General features: G+C 50.7%; 3 protein-coding genes across 7 annotated transcripts; 1 reads left to right on the top strand and 2 right to left on the bottom strand.

Moving 5' to 3' along the window:
* Positions 1-905: 905 nt before the first annotated feature.
* Positions 906-8,389, bottom strand: ACAD8 (acyl-CoA dehydrogenase family member 8). Its single transcript, XM_059829788.1, has 11 exons — positions 8,284-8,389; positions 7,078-7,178; positions 6,505-6,674; positions 5,582-5,691; positions 5,244-5,320; positions 4,827-4,964; positions 4,281-4,416; positions 4,081-4,178; positions 3,683-3,835; positions 2,630-2,732; positions 906-1,809 (listed from the first exon to the last, which is right to left on the bottom strand). Exons 1-11 carry the CDS (start codon positions 8,387-8,389, stop codon positions 1,757-1,759), a joined length of 1,245 nt encoding a protein of 414 aa, XP_059685771.1. The 3' UTR covers positions 906-1,756.
* On the top strand, positions 2,739-13,879 carry THYN1 (thymocyte nuclear protein 1). 5 transcript variants are annotated; one of them, XM_059829791.1, is made up of 8 exons: positions 2,739-2,795; positions 9,291-9,377; positions 10,384-10,613; positions 11,106-11,174; positions 11,888-11,980; positions 12,657-12,752; positions 13,385-13,535; positions 13,647-13,879. In XM_059829791.1, the coding sequence occupies exons 2-8, from the start codon at positions 9,335-9,337 to the stop codon at positions 13,691-13,693; spliced, it is 729 nt and encodes a 242-aa protein (XP_059685774.1). In that variant the 5' UTR covers positions 2,739-2,795; positions 9,291-9,334; the 3' UTR covers positions 13,694-13,879. The 5 variants fall into 5 exon arrangements, with proteins under 5 accessions (XP_059685774.1, XP_059685776.1, XP_059685773.1 ...); XM_059829793.1 differs by lacking the exon at positions 2,739-2,795 and adding an exon at positions 7,843-7,971; XM_059829790.1 differs by lacking the exon at positions 2,739-2,795 and adding an exon at positions 8,637-8,675.
* A 3,456-nt stretch (positions 13,880-17,335) lies between these two features.
* VPS26B (VPS26 retromer complex component B) lies at positions 17,336-24,823 on the bottom strand. The gene is made up of 6 exons (XM_059829789.1): positions 24,601-24,823; positions 20,950-21,106; positions 19,957-20,121; positions 19,002-19,177; positions 18,185-18,327; positions 17,336-17,591 (listed from the first exon to the last, which is right to left on the bottom strand). The coding sequence occupies exons 1-6, from the start codon at positions 24,821-24,823 to the stop codon at positions 17,445-17,447; spliced, it is 1,011 nt and encodes a 336-aa protein (XP_059685772.1). The 3' UTR covers positions 17,336-17,444.
* Positions 24,824-25,712: the final 889 nt, after the last annotated feature.

Raw genomic sequence — 25,712 nt, forward strand, 5'->3', positions numbered from 1 at the left:
TGGGCCACTCCGCCCGCCGCTCGCCCGCCATTGGCCGCTCGCCGCCGCGCCCCGCCCCCTCCCCCCGACGGCGCCTCCGATTGGCCACCGCCCGCCCGCCCGCAGGGTGGGGCCAGGGCTCGGGGCGCTGCGGACTGGCGGTACTCGCGCCCGTCATGAGGCGGCGGGGCGGGGCGGGCCTGCCTGCAGCAGGTACGGGTGTGGCGCCGACCCCGCGGACAACCCCCGGCGCCGGAGCGGCCCCCGGCCCGCCCGGGGCAGCGCGGACATCCCTTCTCCGCCGCCGAGCGGCCGTTACCGCCGTCTCGCTGAGGTAACGGCCTGGCGCGCGGCAGCAGTCACCGCCGCGGGCCTGTCCCCTCAGGCCGCCTCCCGCCCTGCCCCTGTCCCTGCCCTCCGCCGCGGGCACCCCGGGGAGGGGGGAGGCGGCTCCGAGCTCCCTGGGCCGGGCCACCGCCACGGGGGCGGCTCTTCGGCTCGGGGGAGGGTCTCCCCGGCCCCGCCGCGGGCAGGCGGCTGTTTCTGGCTGAGGCGCGAGTGCTTACGCTTTAAACTGCCCTCACCGGCCTGCGAGAGAAATTCCCTTGGCACAGCGTGCAGCGAACTGAGGGAGGAGACGTAAGGGCCTGCTAGCAATAGCCTCCTGCCGTGTGGCAAAGTCCGAGTCGATAAACACTCATGTCTGCCACTAATGCTCTGTCATCTCCCTTCCCTGCCATGTACAAGGCATGTGCTGAGAGAAAAGAGGAGCTAGTTCATTTGGAGAGGTTAACAGAGACACTGTAACTAAAAAAAACCCTCAGAAGCTGAACTTTTTTGCAGCCCCCTATTTCAAAAAGCTCCTGTTACCTCCAGTTAAATACCTGAAATACCACAGAAGAAAATTACCACAGTTTTTGACTCAGTAAAATTGCCATCGTTGCTTTATTGATTCCAAATCTGAGGGGAAAAAATAGTTTAATTTACCAACGTTTTTACCACCACCACCCCCCCATTGTACACAGCAGGGAGGCAACAGAGATTTGAGGCAACAGAGTTAAATGTTTCTGTGCAGGACCTTAGTTCTTGGTTTGTACCTCTGTACTGCAAAGGCTTATTTGCAATTAAGCACCGGTATGTGGTGGGAATGGGGAGAACAACAAGCACTTGGTACAGTGCTGGGAAAAGAGAGAGGAGTGCTTCTAGATAAATGAGAGGCACCCTGCTCCTCAGTTAAAAAGCCATCGCATTCTGCTAGTGGTTAGAGCTGCAGTACTTGTGGCAAACTTGTTCCCAGTGGTGCAGTCCGCACCCAGGCGGACAGGTTTTTAAGCAGAGCAACTATTTCCCCCAAAGATTTCACTGATAGAGGAAGAGTCCTACGGGATTAGGCTGCACCTCTGCCTGAAGTTCCCGTTTCAGTCCTGACTCAGCAGAGATGACCAACAGGTCGAGCATTTCTCTTCCCGAGAAGGATGGGTGCCAAGCAGCCCACGATCAAGATCTGGAGACAGAGGCTCATATTCACGACTGTGATTTGTATCTTCAGGCTGCACAATACTAGCCTAGTAACAGCAGCTCTGCCAGGCACAGAGTGCAGCTGTGGCAGCATGTGGGTGGCGTCCAGCTGTGATCCCGGTCAATAAAAAGCAGAAAGACTGTTTCCACTGGGGTATCCCCCTCTCCACTCCCAAGGAGAGAGTTGGTGAACAGGGGAGGGAAACAGACCAAGCTGTAACAGACGAAGTAATTTAAGGCTGGAGGTTAGTTCCTAGCTTCAGCCCTGTAGCAGATTCCTGGCCACAATCATCCGCATCACCTCATTGGTACCTGCAGCAGGATGAGGGTGCAAAAGACGGACAGTTAAGAGATAGTCCAGTTTTGCCGCCAATAAACACAGAGAGAATTCTTCCCTGATCTGCAGTCTACAGCACATTCTTCCCACGAACTGAGGTGGCATTTAGGAGGTGTTGGGCCAAAATACAACTGCCAAGTGCCAGCACATTGCTCGGGAAAGCCTTCAAAGTGGTAGATGCTGATGCTTCTTTTTATTTGGGCATTGACAGGCCCTCACAGGCATCGAGCAGAACGGGATATATGCCAACATCCAAGTTCTCTGTTGTACTATGTAACAGGCACACAGCACACAGACAGAAAGACTGTAGTCCCACTTGGTATTGGAAAGGCTATGTCCCTTATCAGGTACCCTGGTTGTAGATGAAGGGATTTCAAAGGAGGGAAAACAAAATGGGTCGGAGGCTGAATTGAGATCAGGAAAGGCCAGACACTTAGAGACACAATGTCAAAGAGTGAAGATAGACCAGAATCATAGGAAAGGAATTGTTGGGGAGTGTCAGCATGTGTCTGTAGGAGTAATAGGATGAAACTGGACAGAGGCACTGCTAACATGACAACTAGATACCTTCCCCTGCTGTAAGACTCTTAAAATACACAGTAACTGCTCCAGTATACCAAGAGCTCTTGGCCAGGGGATTCACACGCATGACATCTGGGGACACCTCATGCTCATTGCAAAACAGGGTTCTGAAACCCAAGAGTCAGAGAGTCATGTGGGAAGGTGGGGGCCTCCGCAGGGCCTGTTCTCTCCTGGTTTTCCTGCCAAGTCACTGGTAGTAACAGTGTCTTTTACCTTCCAGGATCTGGTGGACTCTGATGTCTCGCACAAACTGCTGCACAGCATAATCCTTCAGGTAGCCGTAGCCCCCGTGCATCTGTAGAGCCTGGTTACAGATCTAAGAAGACAGCATCGCTGGTGACTTGCGTGGTGTCGAGGACAAGTCAGTGAAAGAAGCTTGGTAAGAACCCAGGAACCTGGACTCATTTTTTTTTTCTTTTCTAATCACCTAATCTCATCTCTTAACAAGTGTGGTGTGACGGCCAGGTGCTCTCAGTCCCCATCAGCGCTGCTCTCAGTGCTATCATGTTACCTAAGTGCTGTTTCACATTAATGGTGCATTTATGTGAACACGATAGCATAGAAATACCCAGTAAACACCTTCCTTAACTAAGGCAATTTTTGCTGCTTTTCCACTGTGCTACTGATGCAAAAAGCAAAACGCCAGATCACCATCTAGCGGTCAGTCAGGCGAGGAATCTGTTCAGGGCTCTGGTTTCTACTGAAACATGACTCCGTGCATCATTATCTGCCAACTTGGGACATAAACCATAATAAACAGCAAAAATGCAGAGTGCTGAGAAAATACGGTAGCTTCTAAATGACACTGATCTACAAAGTGTCAAGGTGCAGCTTTCCTTTTCCTTTCTTTTTTTCCCCTTCTTGCTTTCTCTTTTCAGGGACATTTTGTGACAACATTTTATTTTTCAGTGGTCTAGGAAAGACCACTTGCTACCTAGGAATGATCAGCCTGCAACATGCATATTAACCTTTGAAAATGAAAATGCTCTACTCCCTGTCCTGTCTCCCTACTTGGTCCCCTAGAAAATAGCGTAGAAAGCACTAGAAGCCAGGAAGCCTGAATTGTGGAGAGGCTAATACTGCAGCCTCCACAGGGTGCAGAATTCTGTCTCGTAAAACATCCTGGTCCTGAAACGAGGCTTCTGGCTCAATGAACATGTTTGGGTCTGGGTTGCTACAGTGTCAAACTTCTTTCTGACATCCTGGGCACCAAGAGGGGTCTCCAAGGTTCCAGTTATGATGCCAACTGACGTTTGAGTAACCTACCGCAAAGCATTCATCAGTAGCGAAGAGCTTGGCCATGGAGCACAGCACAGCTGCGTCCTCCCGTCCCTCCTGCAGTGCCCGCGCTGCATTGCGAACCATGAGCCGTGCTGCCACCAGGCGCGTCGCCATCTCTGCCAGCCTGAACTGCAGGTACTGCCAGCAGGCAGCATGAGAGGAAAAATTAGGTCAGCATCTTTGGAGGGGCCTGTGTCCTGAACCACATCCCCACTACCTTCAGGCAGGTCTCAGGCCTGACACGCCTTCTTACTCAGGAAAAGCATGTTCCTGACTTCTCCAGGGAAGACCCTGTGAAGTGAGTGGTGGAACCTCTGGTTGCTTGTTCAGCCAGGATCAGAAAGAGCACAGCTCTGGGAGTGCAGATCTGGTGGAGAGGTTACCTGATTGTTTGCTAGGGGTTCTCCAAACTGTTTGCGGACAGTGAGATGTTCCTGAGCCAGAAGAACAGAGGCATGAGCAGCTCCTAATGAACATGAAGCTGGTGGGAGAAGCCAAGGACACAAAATGAATATGAAGCTAACAAAGACGGCCAACAAGATGATCCTGCCCTCCTCCCTTTGCTCTCAGCTGTCTTTCTTACCAATATTTATCCTGCCTCCATTCAGTCCCTTCATGGCAATGCTGAAGCCCTGCCCTTCAGCTCCCAGACGGTTGCGAACAGGAACAACGCAGTCCTCAAAGATCACAGCCCGAGTTGGCTGGGAATTCCAGCCCACCTGGGAAAAAACAGCACCTTCCAGACTACCTGAAGAGCAGCACACCTCCAGCTCCCAGCAGAAAACTGCCCAGCCTGCTCTCAGCCCCTCAGTCTCATTGCCAAGGTGCTGCAGAGCGCCTGTGGTCTACATGGTTTGGCCTCCGTGTGCTGAGTGGAAACTGGAATGCATGTATTTGAGGAGGGGCACAGATCCAACGAACCTTGATGTTCCCGAATTAAAATCCTTCACTTACCAAAGGTACAGATATTAGGCAAACTTCACCAAAGCTGGACTACGCTTGGAAAAACCACCCCAGGGTGGGATTCTGGTCCCATCCAAGAAGAGATCTCTAACGCTTTGCACAGACGAGCTCATCTCTGTCCTGCACTTCCCTCAAGCACACAGGAAGTAAAAACCAAGCCTCTTACCTTCTTCTCTTTCTTGCCAAAGCTGAGCCCCGGTGTCCCCTTCTCCAGCACCAGGCAGGAGATGCCCTTGGGGCCTGGGCCTCCTGTGCGACACATGACCACGTATACATCAGTGTCACCTCCCCCACTGATGAAGGCCTGCAGAAGGGCACAAGAAGAAAGGGGCGGCTTTTGTAGGCTAACCCTGAGCCTGCAGCAGCAGCTGGCGTACACAGATGGAGGGGCAAAGACCTCACGGCCAGGAGGTATTTAGGGACCCAACTGTACTAAGCTCTGTTGAATGCTCTGCAGAGCACGTCCTACCTTGGGAGAATACACAGAGATGAGGAGACAGTAGGAAATGGAAAGAACAGTGACACCCAGGCCCCCTTGTGCATGCAGTGCCATCCAGCAGCTTTAGGACGTGCAAAGAGGTACCTTGGAGCCATTCAGGACGTAGGTGTCCCCTTTCCTCTGAGCTGAGGTCAGCAGGGACGCTGCATCACTTCCACTTCCTGCTCGAGAGGTAAGGAAGCAGCCAGTGAAGCAGCAGGTCTGGAACCTGCAAACTCTCTCGGGGATTGTACCCAACGACACTCGGGTTTGTATCACGAGCATCTCAGCAACCATCATCTGCCCCTTCCCAACTCTCCGGTTATTGCTCAAATGAACATGAAAAGAAACTTTTCACCTCCAGCTCCGTGCAACGTTCATGTCCAGTTAAACCATGTCAGGAGTGAGGGAAGGGAGAAGATTTCTTGGTTGAGGATGCTCACCTGGCTCAGTCAGGCAGTAAGAAGCAAATTTTTCCATGCTACAGAGCGATGGGCAGAACCTACGCCTCTGTTCCTCGTTGCCGAAGGTGTCGATCATCCAAACACACATGCTGGAGCAGGAGAGAAGCAGCAGCATTACAGTACGTGAACACAGCCCTGGGAGGAAGGCAGGTCGTACAAGAACATCCCTGGCTGAACAGAAGAACAAAGCTCCACGGGGTTCAGTCAAAAGCACTGAGGCTTGAAAGCATATTGCTCCACCTCTGCTGCAGTTAATCTGAAGTCGCCCCGTAGGCAGCCCTCCTTCCACCCGCCCCCGTGCAGACTGAAAGGGAACAAAATTACATGCCACAGAGGCCGCGAGGCAGGAGATCGCCTTCCATTCACCACAGACTTGCTGCCTTGTGGAACAGCAGGTTCCTATTTAATAGCCTTGGTGCTTCCCCCAGCACTAAGCCCTACTGTCTTTTTGGAAAACCGCACCTGGAAGAAGGAGGCATCATCACTCCATCTTTCTGTGCAAAGTGAGCTCCTCACTGAACATGTCTGTACAAGCAGGATAGGGCCCCAGTATCAGCTGGTGCCTCTGGGCTCCGTCACAGTACGACCAAAGCACAAAGGCTTTTTCCAGGCACGTTACTATCTATAGACAGCTTAAGTGGAAGAGCAGGGAACAAAATCCAGAACTTAATCCCATCTTGCATGCCACAAAGCTAAAATTACTTCTTGGTGGCATCTCAGTTTTTGTAGCCTATTTGTTTACTGCCGTCAAGAGATCCTCACAGGGACGTGTCTACTTGGGGTCCCAACTTTAAATAGTAAGCAGCACCAAGAGACCTGTCTCCAGCTGGATTTAGAGTCCACAGAACAACTGTGTTTTTCAGCCAGGCTGACACCATCCACTGCTCGGCAGACACACTCACTTGTGGATGCTCATATAAGCAGTGGTGCTGGTACACCCCGTTGATAAAGCTTCGAAGATTATGGAGGTATCAAGTCGTGACAATCCAGAGCCACCGACGTCTGGTTTCACATAGATCCCACCAAATCCTAGCTGGGCTGCCTTCCGCATTGTTTCCACAGGGAATATTTCCTATTGGGACAGGCAGAGACATTGCAAGTGAATATTCATGATCAAGTCAATCTCAATATTCCATTTCTTTTCGTACACCTGGCCTACCAAGTCCAGTCTCAAACTCCTGCAGAGTTTAAGTTAATTGGGTGGGTTAAAGAAGAGGCGAGTGCCTAGACAGATACATACCATCCTCAGGAGTAAATTCAGGTTTTCAGATGACTGAATAGCCTGGCTAGGAAAGCTTCAATGAATTTCTGATGGCTTACCACCCCAGCTACAGCAGCAGCTTCAAAGAAAATCTCTACAGATGGCATTACAGCATCAAGGAGCTACTGCAGGAACCCCTCTGATGAGACCCAAGGATCATAACATCCTAAGGGAGGAAAAACTGAGCAGTACAACCCTTCTGAGGCTGTTATACCTTTTCATCCCACTCAGCCATGTGAGGAGCCATCTCCTTGGTAGCAAAATCAAGGGCAACTTTTTGGAATTCCTTCTGCTCCTCCGTCAGGCCAGTGGATGCTAGAAAAGAAGGAAGAGATCAGAATACACGCCTGTTGCCGGAAAGCCAGCACTACCACCTCTTCTATACCCTAGACAATTTCAAAGTGTCCCTTAAGTACACAAACAGTTCAGGGTCTCTGCTGCAGAGACCATTTCTCTGTTTCCTGGAGCCAATATGAACTGTGCTGATAGAGGGCAGCGGGCTTTGGGAGGGGGCTTTCTCAGGACAAAACAAACTAGCTACCTCCGTCTACTCAACACTAACTGCATTGTGAGACCGGGACAGGGGCAGCACAGTCCACAGCAGCCTTCACTCCGTCTCGCTAGGTCTGCAGAAATACAAGGACGCAGTCCTGGGACTTCAAAGAAGTGACACTAGGAAGCATGCAATGAATAAAGCAGCCCTTCGGAAAGAGCATCTAAAGTTTTGGTTACACCCTGCATTTGAAACCTCCCGCTTCATTTGCATATAGAGCCAACATTGTTTTGTTAGTTCCTCTCCTAAAATTCATAGGGATGCTGCTGTTTCAGTCCTAAACGTGGTTACGTGTAAACATCGAAGCAATTCATCTGGGAAGCGTTTGGGAATCCTGTAGGAGGAGTCCGGCTCAGACACAGCTGTTATTCCGTAACCAGAGACCATCTCCAGCGACCAGAAGATGACTTCAATCACAGGATAACCCGCGCTTACAAATGGGCACAGACAGCCCAGCCTGCCTCCCCCGTGACCCTTCGCGGTGTTTTACCGAGTCCTTTTGAGATACTCTTTGACTCACAGTCAAGCTTGAAAAACCGTGAAGAGCTAGCAAAGGTACAGGGAAGGGGAAGGAGCTTGTCGTTGCAGGTGGGCACTGTCCCACTCTGCAGGGCGCCGGGGCCCGCCTCGCCCTGCGCGCAGCTGGTGCGGGAGCAGCGACATCTCCCTCCTGGCGCGGGCAGGAGGCCCCAGGCCACCGGCCTGCCTTCCAGCTCACCCGAGACCGCCTCCCTCCCTCAGGCAGCGACTGCGGGGGCCGCCGCGGGCATCCCTGCGGCCGGCTCGGCCCCGGCTCGGGCCACGGGCAGGCGGGGCCGGGGCTCCCCCGCCCCGCTGGCCTGGCGGCCGGCCGCCGCGGAGCCTTACGGTCAATGCAGGAAGCGATCCCCCGCCGCCCCGCCGCTGCTGGGCGCCGCGGCGGCAGTAGCAGCAGCAGCCGGGCCGCGACGCGGGGGGCTCCTCGCCAAGCCATGGCGGGGCCGGCCGGCAGCCGTCGTCCGCGGGCAGCACCCCGGCTGCCGGTCGGCGGGGCAGGCTGGGAGCTGTAGTCCTGCCCTCGGCGCCTCCCGCTCGCGCGGTGGCTGCGGGGAAGGAGGCAAGCCTACAGGCCATGCCTTATTTTTTGCATAACGGTCACCCACTTCCGACTCCAGTCGGGCGGGGGGCGGCGTGTTTCCTCCTCCTGCGCCGAGGCTTGGGCGAGGCGAGAGCATCCTTCTCCCCAGTCCGAGGCGAGGGGGCTGCTGCGGCCGGAGCCGGTGAGGGGGAGCTTGGGGTGGGTGGGAGGGAGGGAAGAAGCTTGGCACAGGAGGTGGAAAAGTTGATGCCACCCGCTCTGGCAGAAGGAGGCCAGCTCAGAGCCAAGTAACTTCTAACGGGCTGCTGGCAGAAGGGGGCAGGGGTTGAACCAGCCAACTTGCTCCCTTTCCCGAAGGGACTTTGCCTGCGTAATCTCTGCGAGCAACAAGCTGAGCCAGGCGCCCCTGGTGCGAGGCTGGACTGAGCTCTGGAGGCAAGCTGTTTGCCCTTTTCCAAAAGCACAGCTCCTCTTGCACGGCAGAGAGGGGCCACGCTTAGGCCAAGCACCTTCGGGACTTTTCGCCAACAGCTGTGCCACTGTGGAGAAAAGCAGCCCTTCTGCTGATGTCCATCAGAGCACTGCTGTGGAGGGCCTGCCTGCCTCCAACACGCCAAGGGTGTGGTCCTCAACCAGTGCCAGCATTTGCACTGATAGAGGAAATGGCGGAGCTCAAGGAAGGAAATTTATTTACTCTCCCAATTACTGTACAGCTTTTACTTTCTCTGTCTCAGATATCTCTACTATTTTCAGCTTGCCTGAATAAGCAGTAATTCTTTCTTCTTCTCTCATTCAGCAGGTGCTTCTCAGTGAAGAGAAGATAATTCAAAGAGACCAGAGATGCCTTGGCCAAGCAGAAAGAGAGACAAAGGAGCAGTAGCAGGTCTGTGCTGACATCCTAACTAATTTAGCATCTCTCATTTGAGGTTCCAAACTATAGTGAAAGTACAGACAGTCATCTTAACCGTCTGTCTTTCAAAGCCACATGTCTTACAGACATCATTTCCTCTGTAAAAATGCGCTGAGCATCCATGTGTGACTGAGACAAGTCTGCTAGATGTACGATAGGGACAATGATGTATTCTCAGCACAAGGTGGTTAAGAAATGTTACTCATGTCCATTTATGAAGAGCTTTCAGGTCCTACGTGTTAGAGATGGTCAGTCAAAATATACCCAATGTAGTGGCAGGAAGCTGATGTGCTACCATCTGCAAAAAAACCAAAAAGTAAAAACCTTGCACTTGAGGCAACATTACATGATGTTTAAGGTGTGAGTTGAAAAGATTACAGTTAGCCTTATCCGTGCCACTCATCTGCTTAATTGAGTCCAGCAAAAAACTACCTTCTTACCCTTTAATCAACTTGTTAATTGTTTTTTGCTGTCTGGTCCTGGACAAACAGGGACATAGACCCCCTCTGAACAGGTAGTACGGTGGAGGTTTAATCTAAGGTTTCCAGCTACTGCAGTAATTGAAATAGCTTGCTTTGCTGCTGAATTTTCCTGTTATTCACCAGACTCACCTAAATCAACTTTGTTGCCTGCAGGTGATTTCTCAGCAATTAATTAAAAAAAATTCAACTACACTTCATGTGAGCAACATGGTCTATCCTGGCTTTTTTATTATTAACTATGACTATTAAACTACATTTGTGCACACCACACAAAAAAAAAAAAAATCTGTATTTCAGATGCAAACTAGAAATACTCAGAAACACTGGTGCATAATGCTGCTACGTTACCCGTAGCATCTGGGGTGCACCAAACTTCTGCTGCAGTCCAATACCAGTATGTGAAAACAGCTTGGACGACTAAAAATGTCTCAGCACCAGTCCTTATCGGAAACAAAATGTGTTTTATCTGAATGTGGGTTTTTATTGTTTCTTTTAAGATAAAAAAGAGCCTGATGCTAAAATTGCCAAAACTGAGGAGGAGACTCCAGATAAGGAGGAAGAAGACAAGTCCACAAAACCTCCAGCTGGGAGTTCCAAGTCAGGATGGAAGAACTGGAAGAAGACAAAAGAATCTGACTCCGGAGGGGAGGAAAGCAAGATAACGTATTGTCACTGGCTTCTGAAATCAGAACCAGAGAGCAGGCTCGAGAAGGGAGTGGATGTGAAAGTAAGCACCGACACCCATCCTTACTCAGCAAAGTATAGAAGCAGTTTCGCTGCTATCCAGAGCATTAGTGCCTGAATGCTAGGTTACAGGATCAAACAATTCAGATTGTTTGCAATATTAACAGTATTGTGTCTTTACTTCTCAAAAACCATCTGCCTTCCTGGAAGTAGAAAGACATAATGTTGTTCTTTTCCAGGGTGACAACCTTGGGGTTTGATACTTGTAATAAAAGAGGAAATCAGGTCCTCAGGATGCTTAGCTGTTGGTAGCCCGGGCAGCATCTATTTCAGACTCTGCCTTTACACTGCTGCAGTGTTCCTCTTTTGTGAAGGCTTTTCTTTAGTCCCTGTGGGAACCAAAAAAACTGTGTCAAGTTTGTACTATAATTGAAGTAGCTACTAGGAACAAATGTTTAGGCACAATGTAGACAATGAGACAATAAAGATCAGACTACCTCCTGAATTTAACCTGCATTTTCATTCCATTTGGCAGTTCAGCATTGACGACTTGAAAGCTCAGCCCAATCAGACAACCTTTTGGGATGGAGTGAGAAACTACCAGGTAAGGAGCACATGTCAAAAGATGGAGTCACTGAAATAGCACTAGGAAAAAGGTGGCTCTCCCCACAGATAACTTGTTCCCTTTGGCTGAAGTATTTCCTTTTGAGGCACTCTGCCTGCTTTTACAGGTGCATTTTGTCAGGAGTCAAAACTCCTGCTTCATTGCCTCTAGGTCAAAGGTAGATTCAGGCTGGGTAATATTCTGTCAAATCATCCAGTTTTTCTTTAGCTTGGTCTTTAACTTAGACCAGCCTTTATTTCCCTGACACCTTTTAGCAAGTCTGTACTTACCCAGATACTGTGCCTTGTCAGCATACAGCTTTCTGTTCCAGGCCTCTTTGCAAAGGAAATCCACGTGTGCTTCCCCTACTATATATGATCCCCCTACTGTATATGCTTCACCCCTATACACGATCTGCTCTGCTGCTTGTTTGCTAACAGCTAACTTAAGTCTTCTGATATCTCTGAAAGAGGGTGGCTGAGCTGTTGAATTCCCACATACTTTCTAACCAACAGCATCTTGCTCTTTAGCCTTGTTTTTACTTCATTTCATTGCAGCATAAAATATCTGCACAACAACTGTAGGAAACCTTATCTGAATAGCTCCGAAGCACATAAATCTCTCTTGTTGTTAGTTCTTGTTCCTAGCTGCTTATAACAAAAGCCTGAGAGCTTGATACAAAGAGCTCAAAGTCTCTTGTTTACACCTGTCAGGCAAGGAATTTCCTGAGAGCCATGAAACTTGGGCAGCAGGCCTTCTTCTACCACAGTAACTGTAAAGAGCCTGGCATTGTTGGCATTGTCAAGGTGAGTGCCCCTTTCTCTGTGTTTCGGGGGGCGGGGGGAAGGGGGAAGTAGTAATTAGTGGGTTATCAAAGAACTCATTAGCACCAAAGGAGTGCAAAAGTTGTCTAATCAGAGCAGCGAATGGGCCTAGGGCATCTAGGCTCAACGGTACATATCACAGCAGGGCTGACTCAGGCATCTTTCCCCAGAGAAGTGGAACCATGCTGTTATTATCCCGCTGACATTTCAAGAGTGCTTCCAGCCAAGAGGAGTGTTGTTCCACACTCTGATTAAAATCTGATTCACTAAATTCTAGTCAGCTGAGCCTGCAAGGCAGTAGTGTAAAACCTAGGGCACAGAAGAGCTTTTTCTTTAAGAGGAGAACTCGTCACAAAGACTATCATCATCTACCTGGTTTTCCTCTGTTGCGTATGCTCCTTGCACATTGCTCTCCAAAGCAATGATGATGCTTCTTTGACAGCCATACTGTTCTGCAGTGCTTCAACCCAAGAAATGTAAAGGAAGGAAATATATCTCACCATTAGGATGGAGTTCAGGGAAAGCAAGGCTGATTTTTGCACCAGGATTATTCCTTGTGTCTAGTCACAGCTTGCTCAAGAGCATTTCATACTCTTTGTTGACAATAGTTTTTAACTGATGGGAACTTGTCTCACATTCTTCTCCCCTTCCACTTCAGATCGTAAAGGAGGCATACCCTGATCACACACAGTTTGATCAGAAGGATCCTCATTATGATTCCTCCAGCAGAAAAGAGAACCCCAAATGGTCCATGGTAATGTAGTAAACTAAATACAGCTGTTTCAAGCTCTGTGTGCAAGCTGTGCCTCTTATCATCGTATTGCATATCTTTTTTTTAAGCTTCTGTCCTGGCGTAGCTACCTTTTCTCTCTCAATAGAAAACCCAATCCAGATTGTTTTCTTTACCTTTTCCCCTATCTCTTCCAGAAGGCTGCCAAAATGTATCTCCCTAAATTTCAAAATCTTACTTGGATGCAGAGCTGACCTTCATGCATGGCAGAATTCTAGGTTAGAAAAGAGAAGGAACATTTTTAAGTACCACTCTCAGTCTACAGCAAACAAAACTGCAGTTTTGAGGCACACTAAATTATAGGGAAGTGACTGTTCACAGACTGGCTACATCCCACATCTTAATTTTGTATTGCCTGTGACAACACGAATGTGTGTTGCTAGTGCATAGTCCTAAGATTCACGTAAACAAATCACCTGCCAGAAGTATCTGAAAGTTCTTTTAGCCTTGAGCGAGGACAAGCTTCCATACCATTATGAAGTAGTACACATCAGTCATTTGCTTCAGTTTAAAATATCCCCCCCAAAGATCTTGTGTGCCATCTGGAGGCTATATCCTTCTCCAACCACGCTCTTTTGCTGTCCATCAATTCCCAGGTGGATGTCCAGTTTGTGCGGATGACAAAACGTTTCATCCCCCTTTCTGAAATCAAGGCTCACCACCTGGCACATAAAGCAGATGGAGGCCCCCTAAAGAACATGATGCTCTTCACAAGACAACGTCTTTCCATCCAACCACTGACACAAGGTAAGAACCTTCTCTGGACTCTTGGTGCCACTCCCTCTGAGAGGCAGCCCTCACTCAGAGAACTTTGGAAGTTCCACTGATGGCTTTTTCTTCCTTACCTTTTCAACACAGAGGAATTTGATTTTGTCTTGAGCCTGGAAGAGGAAAAGCCACATTAAGAAACTGACAGCAGCACAGCTTCTACCCAGCCTGCTGATGCCTCCTCCTAAACCAGCATAATTCTCAAGTTTACTTGCTCAATCGCAGCAACAAGAACATGCCCGCACAGGATTCGCAGCTACATGTCCCTTATTCTGACACACTGTTACTTTTGCTTATTTTTAAATAAAGCCTTTTAGAATCAATTTCAGCTACTTTATTTTTAATACTGGAAAAATCTGCAATTTATCTCTTGAAGGACAAAACAGGTACATCCTCCTTGAGGATGTTTACTACAGGATCCAGTGCAGTTCCATGTAGTGCAGAGGGATGTTTTTCTGCAGAAAGGTATCACTAAGCTTCTGTCTAGAACAAGAAAATTTAGATGTATATACACATTGAGCCCAATTGCTGCAAAGCAGATCACAGTTAACTTCCTGCAGGTACAAAACTCCCTATGTTATTTTAGTACTGACATCAGGGAAATAGAAGAAAATAAAGCTAGCTTGCTAATTTTTCAGCTACATGGGTCCTCCACCAGCATAGCTTCTAAGCAGCGACACAGCTTAAAGAAAGAGACCAAGAATTTATAAAGATAATGAAGGAGAAACTCCTCAAGCATGTTTGGAGGGCTGCACAGTATGGCACTAAAGAAAAATGTCTTAATACTGTTAAAAAAAAAAAAAGCCTGACCCAGGCCAGGCAATATAAACCATATCAGACAAACTCATGCACAGCATTTGACAGCCAGGGCTGGCTCTTTTTAATTGGAGAGACAAAAACCCCAAGTTTTAAAATACAGCCATTGAAAAGACAACGAATTAAGAAACATGTAAACACAGCAGAGGCTTAATTACAGGTTGCACTGCTTGGTTTAGTACTTGCACACTCCCCCCGCCTGACTCAGCCTGGGAGAGAGAGAATGACCCAAGTACTGAACAGAACCACCCAACTCAGGGGGACACGACTGCTCGAGTAGTGTCTGCCCCGTACCATGCTAATGAAAGGCTCTTCTGAAGTACCTTGTCCTGGAGTGACCTTATGTTTCAACTTCACTCTAAAGATGCTCAGCACATCTGCTCCACCCCAGACAAACAGAGGGCCTAGCGGCTAACAGGTTGAATGGTCCATTTAGATGAAGTAAAAATGGGGATCATTTTGAAATTCTGGTTCCACAAGTAGGGACAGAGGGGACAAAGTAGGAAAAAAAAAACCCAAACCAACCAACGTATAGGCTCATGCACCTTTTCCAAGTAATCCCTCCAGAAGTGATGAACAGGTGTTTAATAGAAATCTCCTTACAGTGCATTGTCTTGTCAGACAATTTTTTTACATCCAGTACTGATGCTGTTCGGCCAGTAAACAAAACACTCCTGGAATGCAGAGACACCTTCATCCATGGGGTTTCTTTAATACCACATGGCCTACAATCAAGAGGAATAGGCAAGGAAAAAAAATCCTAGGCGGGATGGGAGTTGAGGGAAAGCAGAGGGCAGTTAGGGTGCTGCTGTGCTCAGCTTAGCCATAGAAAGATAGTCTGCTATCCCCAAAGGTTCGCACTGGGAGCTTCACTTGTCTCCAAAAGATTTGTGTATTGCCACAGCACAGGTGGTTCCCCCTACACCCAGGGGGGAGTCAAGTGAGCGTCAAAAGTAACACCCAGATTCCTTTGCCATGCGAGACCCGCAGCAGGTTACCACCCCTTGCCCTGGCATGACAAGGTAGTTGTCTAAAGTAAGCTTTTGCTTCAGTCTTAGGAAGACACGGCTCCAGCCCATGGCACAGACTTCTCATGTAAAGAAAAGCAAGCCACGTCTTCACTATTACAGAGCAGAAACATGGTGTGACACAAGCATTCAGCAGAGATGAGATCATTAGTGTCCTCTACAACAGAGCGAGACTGTCCAGCTCTACTAAAAACCACAACCTTACACATGGTGAGTAAAAGATAACTTACTTTGGCAAGCAGAAACACACATTTATCACTGAAATACAGCAGCTGTCTTATTACATAAAAAGCTCCCCTTCCCACCCAGGCCCCATTCCCTCCACCAGCACTGTTCCACTAAACAAAGCAGAAGATGCTTTCATTTCCCAGCTGCAAGACAACTGTTCTACATTCAGCTGTAGGACAGAGGCAGATGATATTCATTCCAGAGTCAAAAGGAAGCTGGACAAAACCCTAGCAAGCCACAAACTCATAGGGAAATCCAGACAAATCCCACTTGCTAGAGCTCATATCCCAGCATTTAGTGCAGGCTTGTCTCTCCATCTGCTAGGAGGTCTAACCACCGTCTTCCTTGAGGGGCATCTAAACAGGATGGATATTCTCCAGACTCAGTCAATCCAAGTCTACAAAGCCACATCTAATTTTTAATGGAGGAGTGATTGCCTTCTGGGAACGTTCTCATGATTCCACTTAGCTGAAGACTAAAAGAAGCTTATTTTAGAAAAGAAAAAACCTGCATTTCGGTTCTCAGTTCATGGCATACCCTCAGACCTCACTGGTGATTTCAGCACAGGCCTCAGGAATGCGTCTCTGGAATTGGAGAGCTTTCTCATCCTTCTAGTTGCTGCTTGGCTTCATATAGCAGCACACACAGGCCATGAGCTTCTTCAAACAATTGCATCCACTTTCTGTCCTTACTAATCCTCATCCCTCAGGCACAAGGGAGCAAACAAAACAATACACACGTGTTTCTATACTGCCCTCTGTCCCTACTACAAAGCCTGCTCTGTCACAAGGACACAGACACGAGCAGGGCAGTGTGTGCAGCATAAGCCCACTCCCAAGAGAGCCCCCGTTTATTTCTCACGTTCCAAAACTATTCTCTAGACCTCTCACAGCTGGTCTGCCCCTGCTCTGCAGCAGCGACTGGGACCTGTATGACTGCGGCAACCAGAGACTGAATCTCAGGGGCACTCAGCCAGCTGCCGGGACGAGACTAGGAAGGCACTGCTCTCAGCCAGGAGCCTTCCTGCCCCCACTTCTTGCTCACCCAGCAGCAACGGGACCTTCACCGCTCTGCCCAACCTGTGCCACCTCCTACTGCATTCGCGTGCCTCACTCCCTCCTACCAGCCACAGCTCCCCCTTGACGCAACACGGCAGTCAGGAGCCCCACAGCAAGGACACAACAGCACGCCTGCTGCCCATGCTCCGCCTGGCTGTGTGGCAGTCCCAGGGCTGACTCAACTACATCATATAACTGTTTGTGACAAGGAATCCAACGCCAGCATGAAGAGAAAAGGGAGGCAGCGAGGGGATAACACTAAGCAATTTCAAGTAGGCCGCACCTCAGTCTGACTCCCTCCTCTACCTGCCAGCTAATCACTGTGTCATTTTCCCTCGTGAAGATTTCAGAAAGGCAAGAAAAATATCCATCCTACACAGCCTCAAAGCAACCTCCACACCGCTGGGAAGAAGCAGCAGATTTGGCCTTCACTTGCTCTCTCCCTCCCCGCTGCCACACTGAAAGGCTCTCGGGGCAAGGAGGAGATCAGGCAGCTCCGCAGCCTCCGGACACATGCCTCAAAGCAGCCGACCCCAGAGGAATGTAGTTGATTGGAAAGCACTGAGGTACCAACTCCGCACCACCAGTGCTCCAGCTTGCCTTGCCCTCCCATCCCCTTCCCACCCTACGAGTCCTTTGAAGAAAGGAATTAAGTCAAAAACGGGTATTTATTTTCATGAAGTCTCTGAAGTGTTTTTTTTCTTCCTCCTTGCTGCTGTCCCCACTGGCTCCACAGCAGCCTTCCTCTGCGTGGCCTCTCACTGCCGGCCGTTGTTCTCTGCAGGCTGGCTGGGGGTCTTGGCCTCGGTGTGCGAGGATGTCCCCTCAAACCGCTGCGAGGCGATGGCCGCTTGGTGGGACATGCTCTTCCTCACTATGTCTCCTTTCCGCCAAAGCACCACCTCCTGTAGTAACACAGCCAGCACGGCTTGTCAGGGCTTGTGAGACCTTCTCCTGGCCCCACCCAGACCCAAAGGCTGAACCAAGCTGCCAGGCAAGCGGCTTGTATCCAGTGGGAACTCAGCCCATGCTGGCATGTTCCACCCTCAGCCATGCACATGAGGCCACTTGCAGTGGCAAGCAGAGGCCTCGCAATACAGCCTTCCTGAAAATTTGGGTAGAGCGCTCCTCCCCAGGATCTGAGCACACAGAGGCAACCCACTGGACGTCCAGGGCAGCTCTGTCCTACTGCTGTTAGCTACCACATGGGAATTCACAAAGTGAAGCACAGAAGCTCCACCACAGGGCAGCAGAGTGGAAAAGAAGTCCCAGGTGGGCACCTCCTACGTGCATCCCCACCACCACGCACATCTGACCTGCGTGAACCATTCCTTTTAGACCCTCTTTGCACACTGTGATTTGTCTAGTCCTTACAGATATTCAGTCAATAACATGATTCTCCCCCACGGGAATCCCAAATTCCCAGAAGGTCCTTACAATAATGTGTCCCACGCGACTGTCTACAGGTCCAAGAAGAACTAACAGCTCTGTTTCTCACCTGCTGTTTAAAGTAGCGTCTCTCTTCCTCATCGATCAGCACCAGATTGAGGTAATAACGCACCGAGAACTTCTTATTGATGTCCCTCATTGTTGGAGTCAGCTCGTAGCCAGCCAGAAAGAGTCTGATGGGAATGGACTCCCCTAGAAAGTGCACAGAACCATCAGTGCAGACAGAACACACAGATATAAACTAGGAGGACACCAGCAAAATGAAATCTCACTGGGCCACAAACTTTGTGACCATTTCCACAAGGAAGATGAGCTAAAAGACCTCAACTCCCTTCAAAAATCAGCACACATAGTCCATAGCCAGATCCTGCCCTTGCTGACAGCTATTCCATCTCCACTTTAACAGCATAGGACTCATTTGTGACCTGCATCAAGACAGCACTGCAGGAAAAAATTAATAAGGTGACATTTTCTCTGGCAGGTGACTCTGCTGGGCAATGGAACTGGAAAACAAGTGGCACAGGAGATTGGCACAGAGCTAGAACACCATCTTTCTGCTCCAGGTTGCAGCAATGTCAGCTGGTGGCCCATGCCAACAGTGAATTTACATCTATTCCTGGTTCTGCCACTGCTTCATCAAAAGAATTAAGTCATTGCAACTCATTATGCCTCAATTCCTCTTCTCATACCAGAGAAGGAAGGAGATTGTATTTAATGACCTATGTAAACTGCCGTGAGTCCCCCAGTGAAATAGGATGCATACTACTACTGAGCACACAGACACAGCTGAAGACACTGGAGGACTCGTATTCCCGCCCCAAAAGACTTCAGAAGAGGAATTCTGAAGGGTTCATCTGCCTTCTCACCTCTCACAGGTGCCCCATCCATGATCTCATATTTAGCTATTGTGTCATTCTCATGATATACGTTGGGTCCGGTCCCTGTTGTTTCTCTCTTGATGATATCTATCTCCATGTGTTTGATCTTGATTCGCACCAGCAGGAAGTAGATCTTTCCGACAATCACATCTTTTAAATGATACCTAGCACATGAAGGAAGAAAGCACCACAATCAAACACTGTGCAGCAGACTGAAGAGCAGGAACTTGCTTGTCAGGCACTTCACTCTTATCCGTGGCCCCAGCTGTAAATTTCAGATGGCATATCAAACACCTCCGCTAGGCTGCTGTAAACAGCACTTCATCTTTCATCCTCCTGTCTTTTTGGAAATCGACAAGAACATTTAGCATGATCAGATAAATTAAAAACAGAATTTCAGGCTGAATATCTGCAAGAAATCCCTGTGACAGCAAAGCCTCCAAAACCAATTTTTTGGGTCAATTAAAACTAACCCAAATGTTACACTGCAGGGAGATTTGCTAGCATCAGCTGAGAAAGATGCTTTAAAAGTAGTTTAAAATAGCTGTTTCCAACTTCTGTGCCTGAATTAAGGTCCCACTTCAGCTGTATTGTCTGCTAAGGAGCAGACATTATACTCTGGAGACACTTGGAAATACCGATCTTGCCGAGGATACAGGGAATGTGAAGTTACTGCAAAAGCCTCACGCTGTGCTCCAAGCTCAGTAAGCCACAGCTGTTGCTTCCCACTCCTTAGTCCAAAGAGCTCACCTACGGGGCAAGGAGAGGAACCCAAATATCCTCAACCAGGAGGATCTGAACTGCCTGACAGCCTTGCTGGAGCGCACGAACAAAGAATCTCTTTGAGAATCACACACAAGACACGTGCCTCGGGCTCCCAAACCATGTTGTCCCCTGTAGCAGATGGTTCCCCACAGCCACTGGCTGCTCTTGAGACACTTACTTGGACTTGTTATACTCGAACTCAATGTGCAGGCAATCCTCAATCCCCACCTCCATCTTAATAGAGGAGTTGAGCTCTGGGTAGGTGCTCAGAGTGTGCACAACTATGTCCATCTCCTTCACCACATCATTCAGTCTGCGGCTGACAGTCGCTCGGAGGAAATACCTGCAAGGAGAGTCCCCCTCCTATTAGGGTTGTACAGGTAGCAACAGAGATGAAGCAGGGAGGGACACGGGGCTGAACGGATTGCACTGGGCTACCCAAGCAGTCTTACTGGTACCCCGGCTTCTGGAGCAGCCAATACCTCACGTTGGAAAAGACAGAAGGGAATTTTCAAATGGAAAAGCAGACTCTTCTAAGACTACTCTAAGCTTGCGTGCATTTGTAAGCCTGAGTTACCTAAGCACCATTTTGGGGATCTGAGTAACAGCTTGCGCATGTTAAAACCCCTGCCCTTTTGCAAGAGATTAGATCATGCCAGTCTCCACAGACACACCTCTTTCTGCAGATCTCAGAATTTTCCAACCCCCCCTTCAAAGCCAGTGACTGGATTTCAAGTCAAGATGTGAAATACAGTTTGCAACATATGAGCAAGATACAAGCTAGGCATCTGTTTGCATATAGAGCACAATTAAAGTTGGCAAGACTGATTACAAGACAGCAAAAATGTCCCCATTGGAGACTAAACCAAACAATTTCTTTCTCTTCAATTCAAAATCAGAAAGTATTTGGTTGATTCAGAAGGGGCTGATTTCTCTTGTTACTTAAATGGGGCAAAACAAGTTCCATAAAGCCTGATGCCTGCTTATAAAAGTAGAGCCCTCAAAGACAGCCTTTTACAACTCAGGCCACCAAAATTAATTTGGAGTTACATTATAAGCTTGCAAGGCTGTCTGAGAAGGGATCCTGCACTCCACTATCATCACGGTAGATATCAGTACTTGCACCCTGCACAGAACCAAGAAGTGGGGGCAGCAAGGGGAGGAGACTCACCGTAACTTCACATTCTGCCCCGTGTAGGACTCGTAAGGTTTTTCCACATGTGTGAATTCGAAGTCAAATGTCTGAGATTGAGTGAATTCACCAGGACGGGCCAGGTCTTTCACCAGAGACACAAACTCATGGTGGTTGCCTCGGTCATAGTAGAGTTCTAGGAAGACACAAGTCCAGGTTAAGCAGAGATGCTTAATCCCACGTGACAGAGTGAGGAAAGGCAGGAGATTTCACAGCTACAAGCAACTCTCTTGTGCAGATCACTACTTCCTTCCCCACTGTTCAGAGAACCTACCAGGGGAGCCTGTGGCTGCAACACACTGCACTCGTTCACTGCTCTCCATCGGAGCCAGGAGCAGGCCAGAAATTTCCTCCTTGAAACAGGAGGGAAGAGGTCCACACAGCCTCACCTACTACAATGAATCAGGAACTCGGCTTGCCTTAGAGTGACATGGGTCACCTATTATCAATATTAATTATGTTCAGACTGTTTGAGAAGAGGAGCCAGCCGCTCACGCAATCCCTTCCGATGATTTTCTATACAGTATTCCAGGCCAAAGGCATTGCTGCTGTAAAGAGAGGAAAAACCACCACTGCTTCTCAGGAGCAGCAAACACTGATAGAGCAAAAACAAAGGGCTAGGAGGCTTCCAACTGTTCCTGCTTATCCTCTGACAAGAAAGAGTTTGAGTGATCTCAATTCGCACCAGGGAATAAGTAACAGTGGAGATCCTCACCGATTCTGCTCTGAGCCAGTGTTCAGTGCGTGACTACCAAGTGTGTGGGGAGGCAGTTGAGTCAACTGTTCCTCCAGCACATGGATAACACATGAATGGCCATGTGAACACCGATGAGGGAAGAGCATTCACCTTTGGAAGCACTGTTCAAACCAGCTCAAGTAACCAACATGGTCACACTGCTTCAGTTTTCCCCACTACCTTCTTGCATCAGCAGGAAACGACTACAGGTTTCCTCACCTCATGAAAGCAGTCCTCTCTACACTTCCACAAAGTTTTCTCCCTTAAGTCAAAGCAACAGAAACTTTAAACGCTTCAATTTGCATTAACAGCTCTGTATTAAACGTAACCATCAGTGAAATCTGCCCTTCCCAACCCTGCACGTGAGCTGTGTGACTACAAGGCACCCACACAGTCCTTCTAAAAGGTAAAGCCTTAGCCAATCTGATACGGTTAGATGAGGAAACAAAAACCTAAGTCACCGGATAGTCATATACACACAAGTTCACTGTCCGCACTAAACCGTGCAGAGGAGGCTTCTGACAGGTATTGGTAGCATTCAAAACTGCAGTGAGACTCAGTTCTCCGCTCCTTGAGATGCACGATGAGATTTCAGCTTTTAAGTAATATCTGTTTCTTACACACCTTTGCTCACCTTATCTCTATAATGGAAATACTGGCACTAGAACACCCCTCACTTAATGCAGAACAGCGAGTGCCATCAAGCCCTTCAGGCTGGGCAGGCAGGTGACATAAATAAACCAACTCTCTCTGCATTGAATACATGTCCATTGGTAGGAAAGCGCTTGTTGATGTGACAGGGAGAAGCCACGTGCCATGTAAAAGAGGAGTATATCATCCGCCCACACAATGCAGAAGGCAACAATCGAACTTAAAGCAAGGGGAAGCAAATGTCAGTGTACTAAGTTCTCTGCTACCTCAAAAGGGCACAGATTGGTATTTTGCAGCCTTAAGAAGAGGAAGGATTGATGTTTCCCATACTTTAGAAGACATTAGCATGTCAAACGGGTATGAGCTGTAACTTCAGGTTTTCAGAGCTATACGGTTTCCAGATTGGAAAAAAATAACCCACCAACGTTTTGGTGGCACGCCTAGGACCACAGGCAAAGCGAAATCTTAAATGGGTTCTGTGCTCACCGGAGACAGCGCAGGACACAGTGTTCACAGTCTGGACTCTGGTACCTGGTCTGGAACAGCCATCTTCCCTGTGATGCATCACTCCTCTACATCTCAGTCTCCCTACCTGTTAAATTGTCTTATATAGACACTGATCTCATGGCAGCAAGAAGTCAGACTATAAGACAAGCTGTTTTGAGATGGAAAGCATTAAGGAAGTGCCATCAGCACTACAAACTTCGGCGCTTTAATAAAGTGGCCTGATGGGCAAACAGAAAAGATTAATGTGCAGCCACAGCAGCTCCTAACGCACCCTGCTTGGGCAATAATGTGAACTCAAAGCAGTTGTTCTAAATATGTATGGCTCTAAAGTCTTCCCAAACGGGGAATCAGAAGCAGGCAAGGCAGCACAGAGGAGACAGAGGGGAGCAGGAAGCGAAGTTCAAGCTTAATTTCCACTGACGATCATAATCAAATAGCAGGAGGTCATAAGCTAGCTGCTGACGAACGGGCTCACTTACGCTCCATCGTTTACAAGCTCGCTCTGCCTGTCCTCCCCTTACCTTCCCAAGGCAGCGTTACGCACAAGCGAGGCCAGCGAAAATATTAAACAGCAGTATCGGGGCTGGGTGGGAAAACCTCTAGTTCCGCTTTCCTACGCCGCATGATTTGCAATGCAAAGGTTGCAGACCCACGGCTCGCGCAGTGATTTTGAGGGTTAAACCCGAGTACGGAGGGCCACCGACGTGAGGCATCGCACATGCCAAGCACAGTCGCATCGGTGGGAACATCTTGAACTTATTTTGGCTTGTGGGACTGAGGCACATCCATGGAAGACTGACATCTCCACGCTGATCGAAGAGTGGGCGTGGCAGCTACCTTTCCTCTAAGAAAGCGGGAAATACTAAATCTAAATTGGTTACAAGCACAGATAACCACAAGTTTTGAACAACCTGAAGTCACCCAACTAACCGTGCAGGGACGCGTGGTCACCCACTTAAAGGGTAAGGGAATAAAAGATGGAATCAGCAGAGCTGAGCCCGTAGGCCTCAGGGAAGCTGATCTGCCGGGTAAAACGTGGTGTGGCGTAGGGGCTGGGAAGGTGCTGTTGGTGATTTGAGACCTATGGGCAAAACCCACCCGATTCGCTGTCCTCGGCAGAGCCATCGCTTCCCGAACCGAAGCAATAGGCACATGAGAAATGCAAACAGACAGCTCGCAGAGCTGTGAGTCGAGACAGCCTGGAGAATACCGCCTGCGAGCTGGCGTTGCTAGGATGTCCAGGCTCAGACCTGCATCTGCAGGACGGAAACTGAATTTTAGCCCCCCTCCGAGCGTGTGCGTATTAGAGCCGAAATCGGTGACCGAGCAGGAGCCAGAAAATAGGACGAGAGAACAATGACCTGGAAAGGGACTGGAGTTCCCTCCCTTACGCCGGGGCTCGATCCCAGAGAACAGAGCGGGTCGCCCAGCTCGCACGGAGGGTGGAATAATTTCCGGCGGCTGTGGCAACTCTCGGCGCAGCAAAGCGCTGCTCGGGAGCCAGCCTAACCGACATCGCACCAGCCCGGGCTTCCACACCGTCGGGCGCGGCGGCGTTCCCGGGACCCGCGCTGGCCTGCGTGCAAACCAGCAGCGCTGGGAAGGCGAGGGGAGCGTGCCAGCCTCGCCCAAGGCGACCGAGCGGGGCTGCAGCCGGGCGGGGATGCCAGGGACCGGCAGGCCGCCCCCGGGGCCCAGCCGCCCCGCAGCAGGCCGGCACCCCGCGCCCCTCTCACCGATCTGCCCGATGAACTCCACTTTGATGCCCTGGTGCTCCAGCCGCTTGTTGGGGTGCTTGAGGGTGAGGACCACCCGCCCGGAGACGGTCTCCCCGTCGTAGAAGAGGAAGTATTTCTCCTTCTTGCCTTCCTCCGTCTTGTGCTCCACCCGCCGCCGGCTCTCGGCGTCGCTCAGCACCAGCTCCAGCTCCGCGCTCTGCCCGAACCCGAAGAAGCTCATGGCACCGGCGGGGGGGGGGGGGGGGGGGGGTGCGCCCGCCCACCCCGCGGCCCCGCCGGGAGAGCTCGGCCGGCGGCTGCCGGCCCGCCCGCAGGCACCACGGACAGAGCTCTGCGGGGACGGGCGGCGGATCGGCCCCGGCCCCCGCGGAGAGGGGGCTGCCGCGCAGGGCGGGGAGCAGGCACGGGGGGGCGGCGGCCCCGCGGCGGGCACTCAGCGCCGGGGCAGGGGCAGGGGCGGGGGGGGCCGCAATGCGGCAGGGATGCCGGGGCCGGGGAGGGGGCGGCGGCGGCGGCGGGGCCCTGCGGGCCGGTACCTCCCCGGCTGCCGCTGGAGGGAGCCCGGGGCGGGCGGGCGGGCGCGCGCGCGGCCCCGCAGCGCCCCCCTCCACGCGCGAGCGCTGCCCCCGCCCCGCCGCGCGAGCGCTGCCGCCGTCCCGGGCCGGGCCGCGCACCGCGCATGCGCCGCCCGGCCGGAGCCGGGGCCGCGGCGCGCTCCCCCGCCCGCCCCCGCCGCGCCGCGCAGGCGCCGCCCGCCCCGCGTTCCCGTCGGCGCTCCGCGCAGGCGCGCTGAGAGCGGCGGCCCGGCCGCTTCCGGGAGGCCGGCGGGCGCCGCGCGGGGATTGGCTGCGGCCGGCGAGAGCGCGCGATTGGCCGGTTCGAAGGGTTCGGCGGCGGCGGCGCGATGGCGGCGGCCGCTGAGCTGTCGCGGGCCCTGGCGGGGTGGCGGTTGCGTGACGTCGGCGGAGGTGCGGGGCGGGGGTCGCGCGACGGCCCGGTGTCGGGGCGGGCGGCGGGGGGGCGAGCGAGCAGCTCCCCTTCCCGTGGGGCGGGGGGGCAGCAGCCGGCGGGGGGCTCTCGCGTCTGAAACCGCCAGCGACTGCCCTGGG

The sequence above is a fragment of the Gavia stellata genome, chromosome 26 (genome assembly GCF_030936135.1).
Source record: "Gavia stellata isolate bGavSte3 chromosome 26, bGavSte3.hap2, whole genome shotgun sequence".
NCBI lineage: Eukaryota > Metazoa > Chordata > Aves > Gaviiformes > Gaviidae > Gavia > Gavia stellata.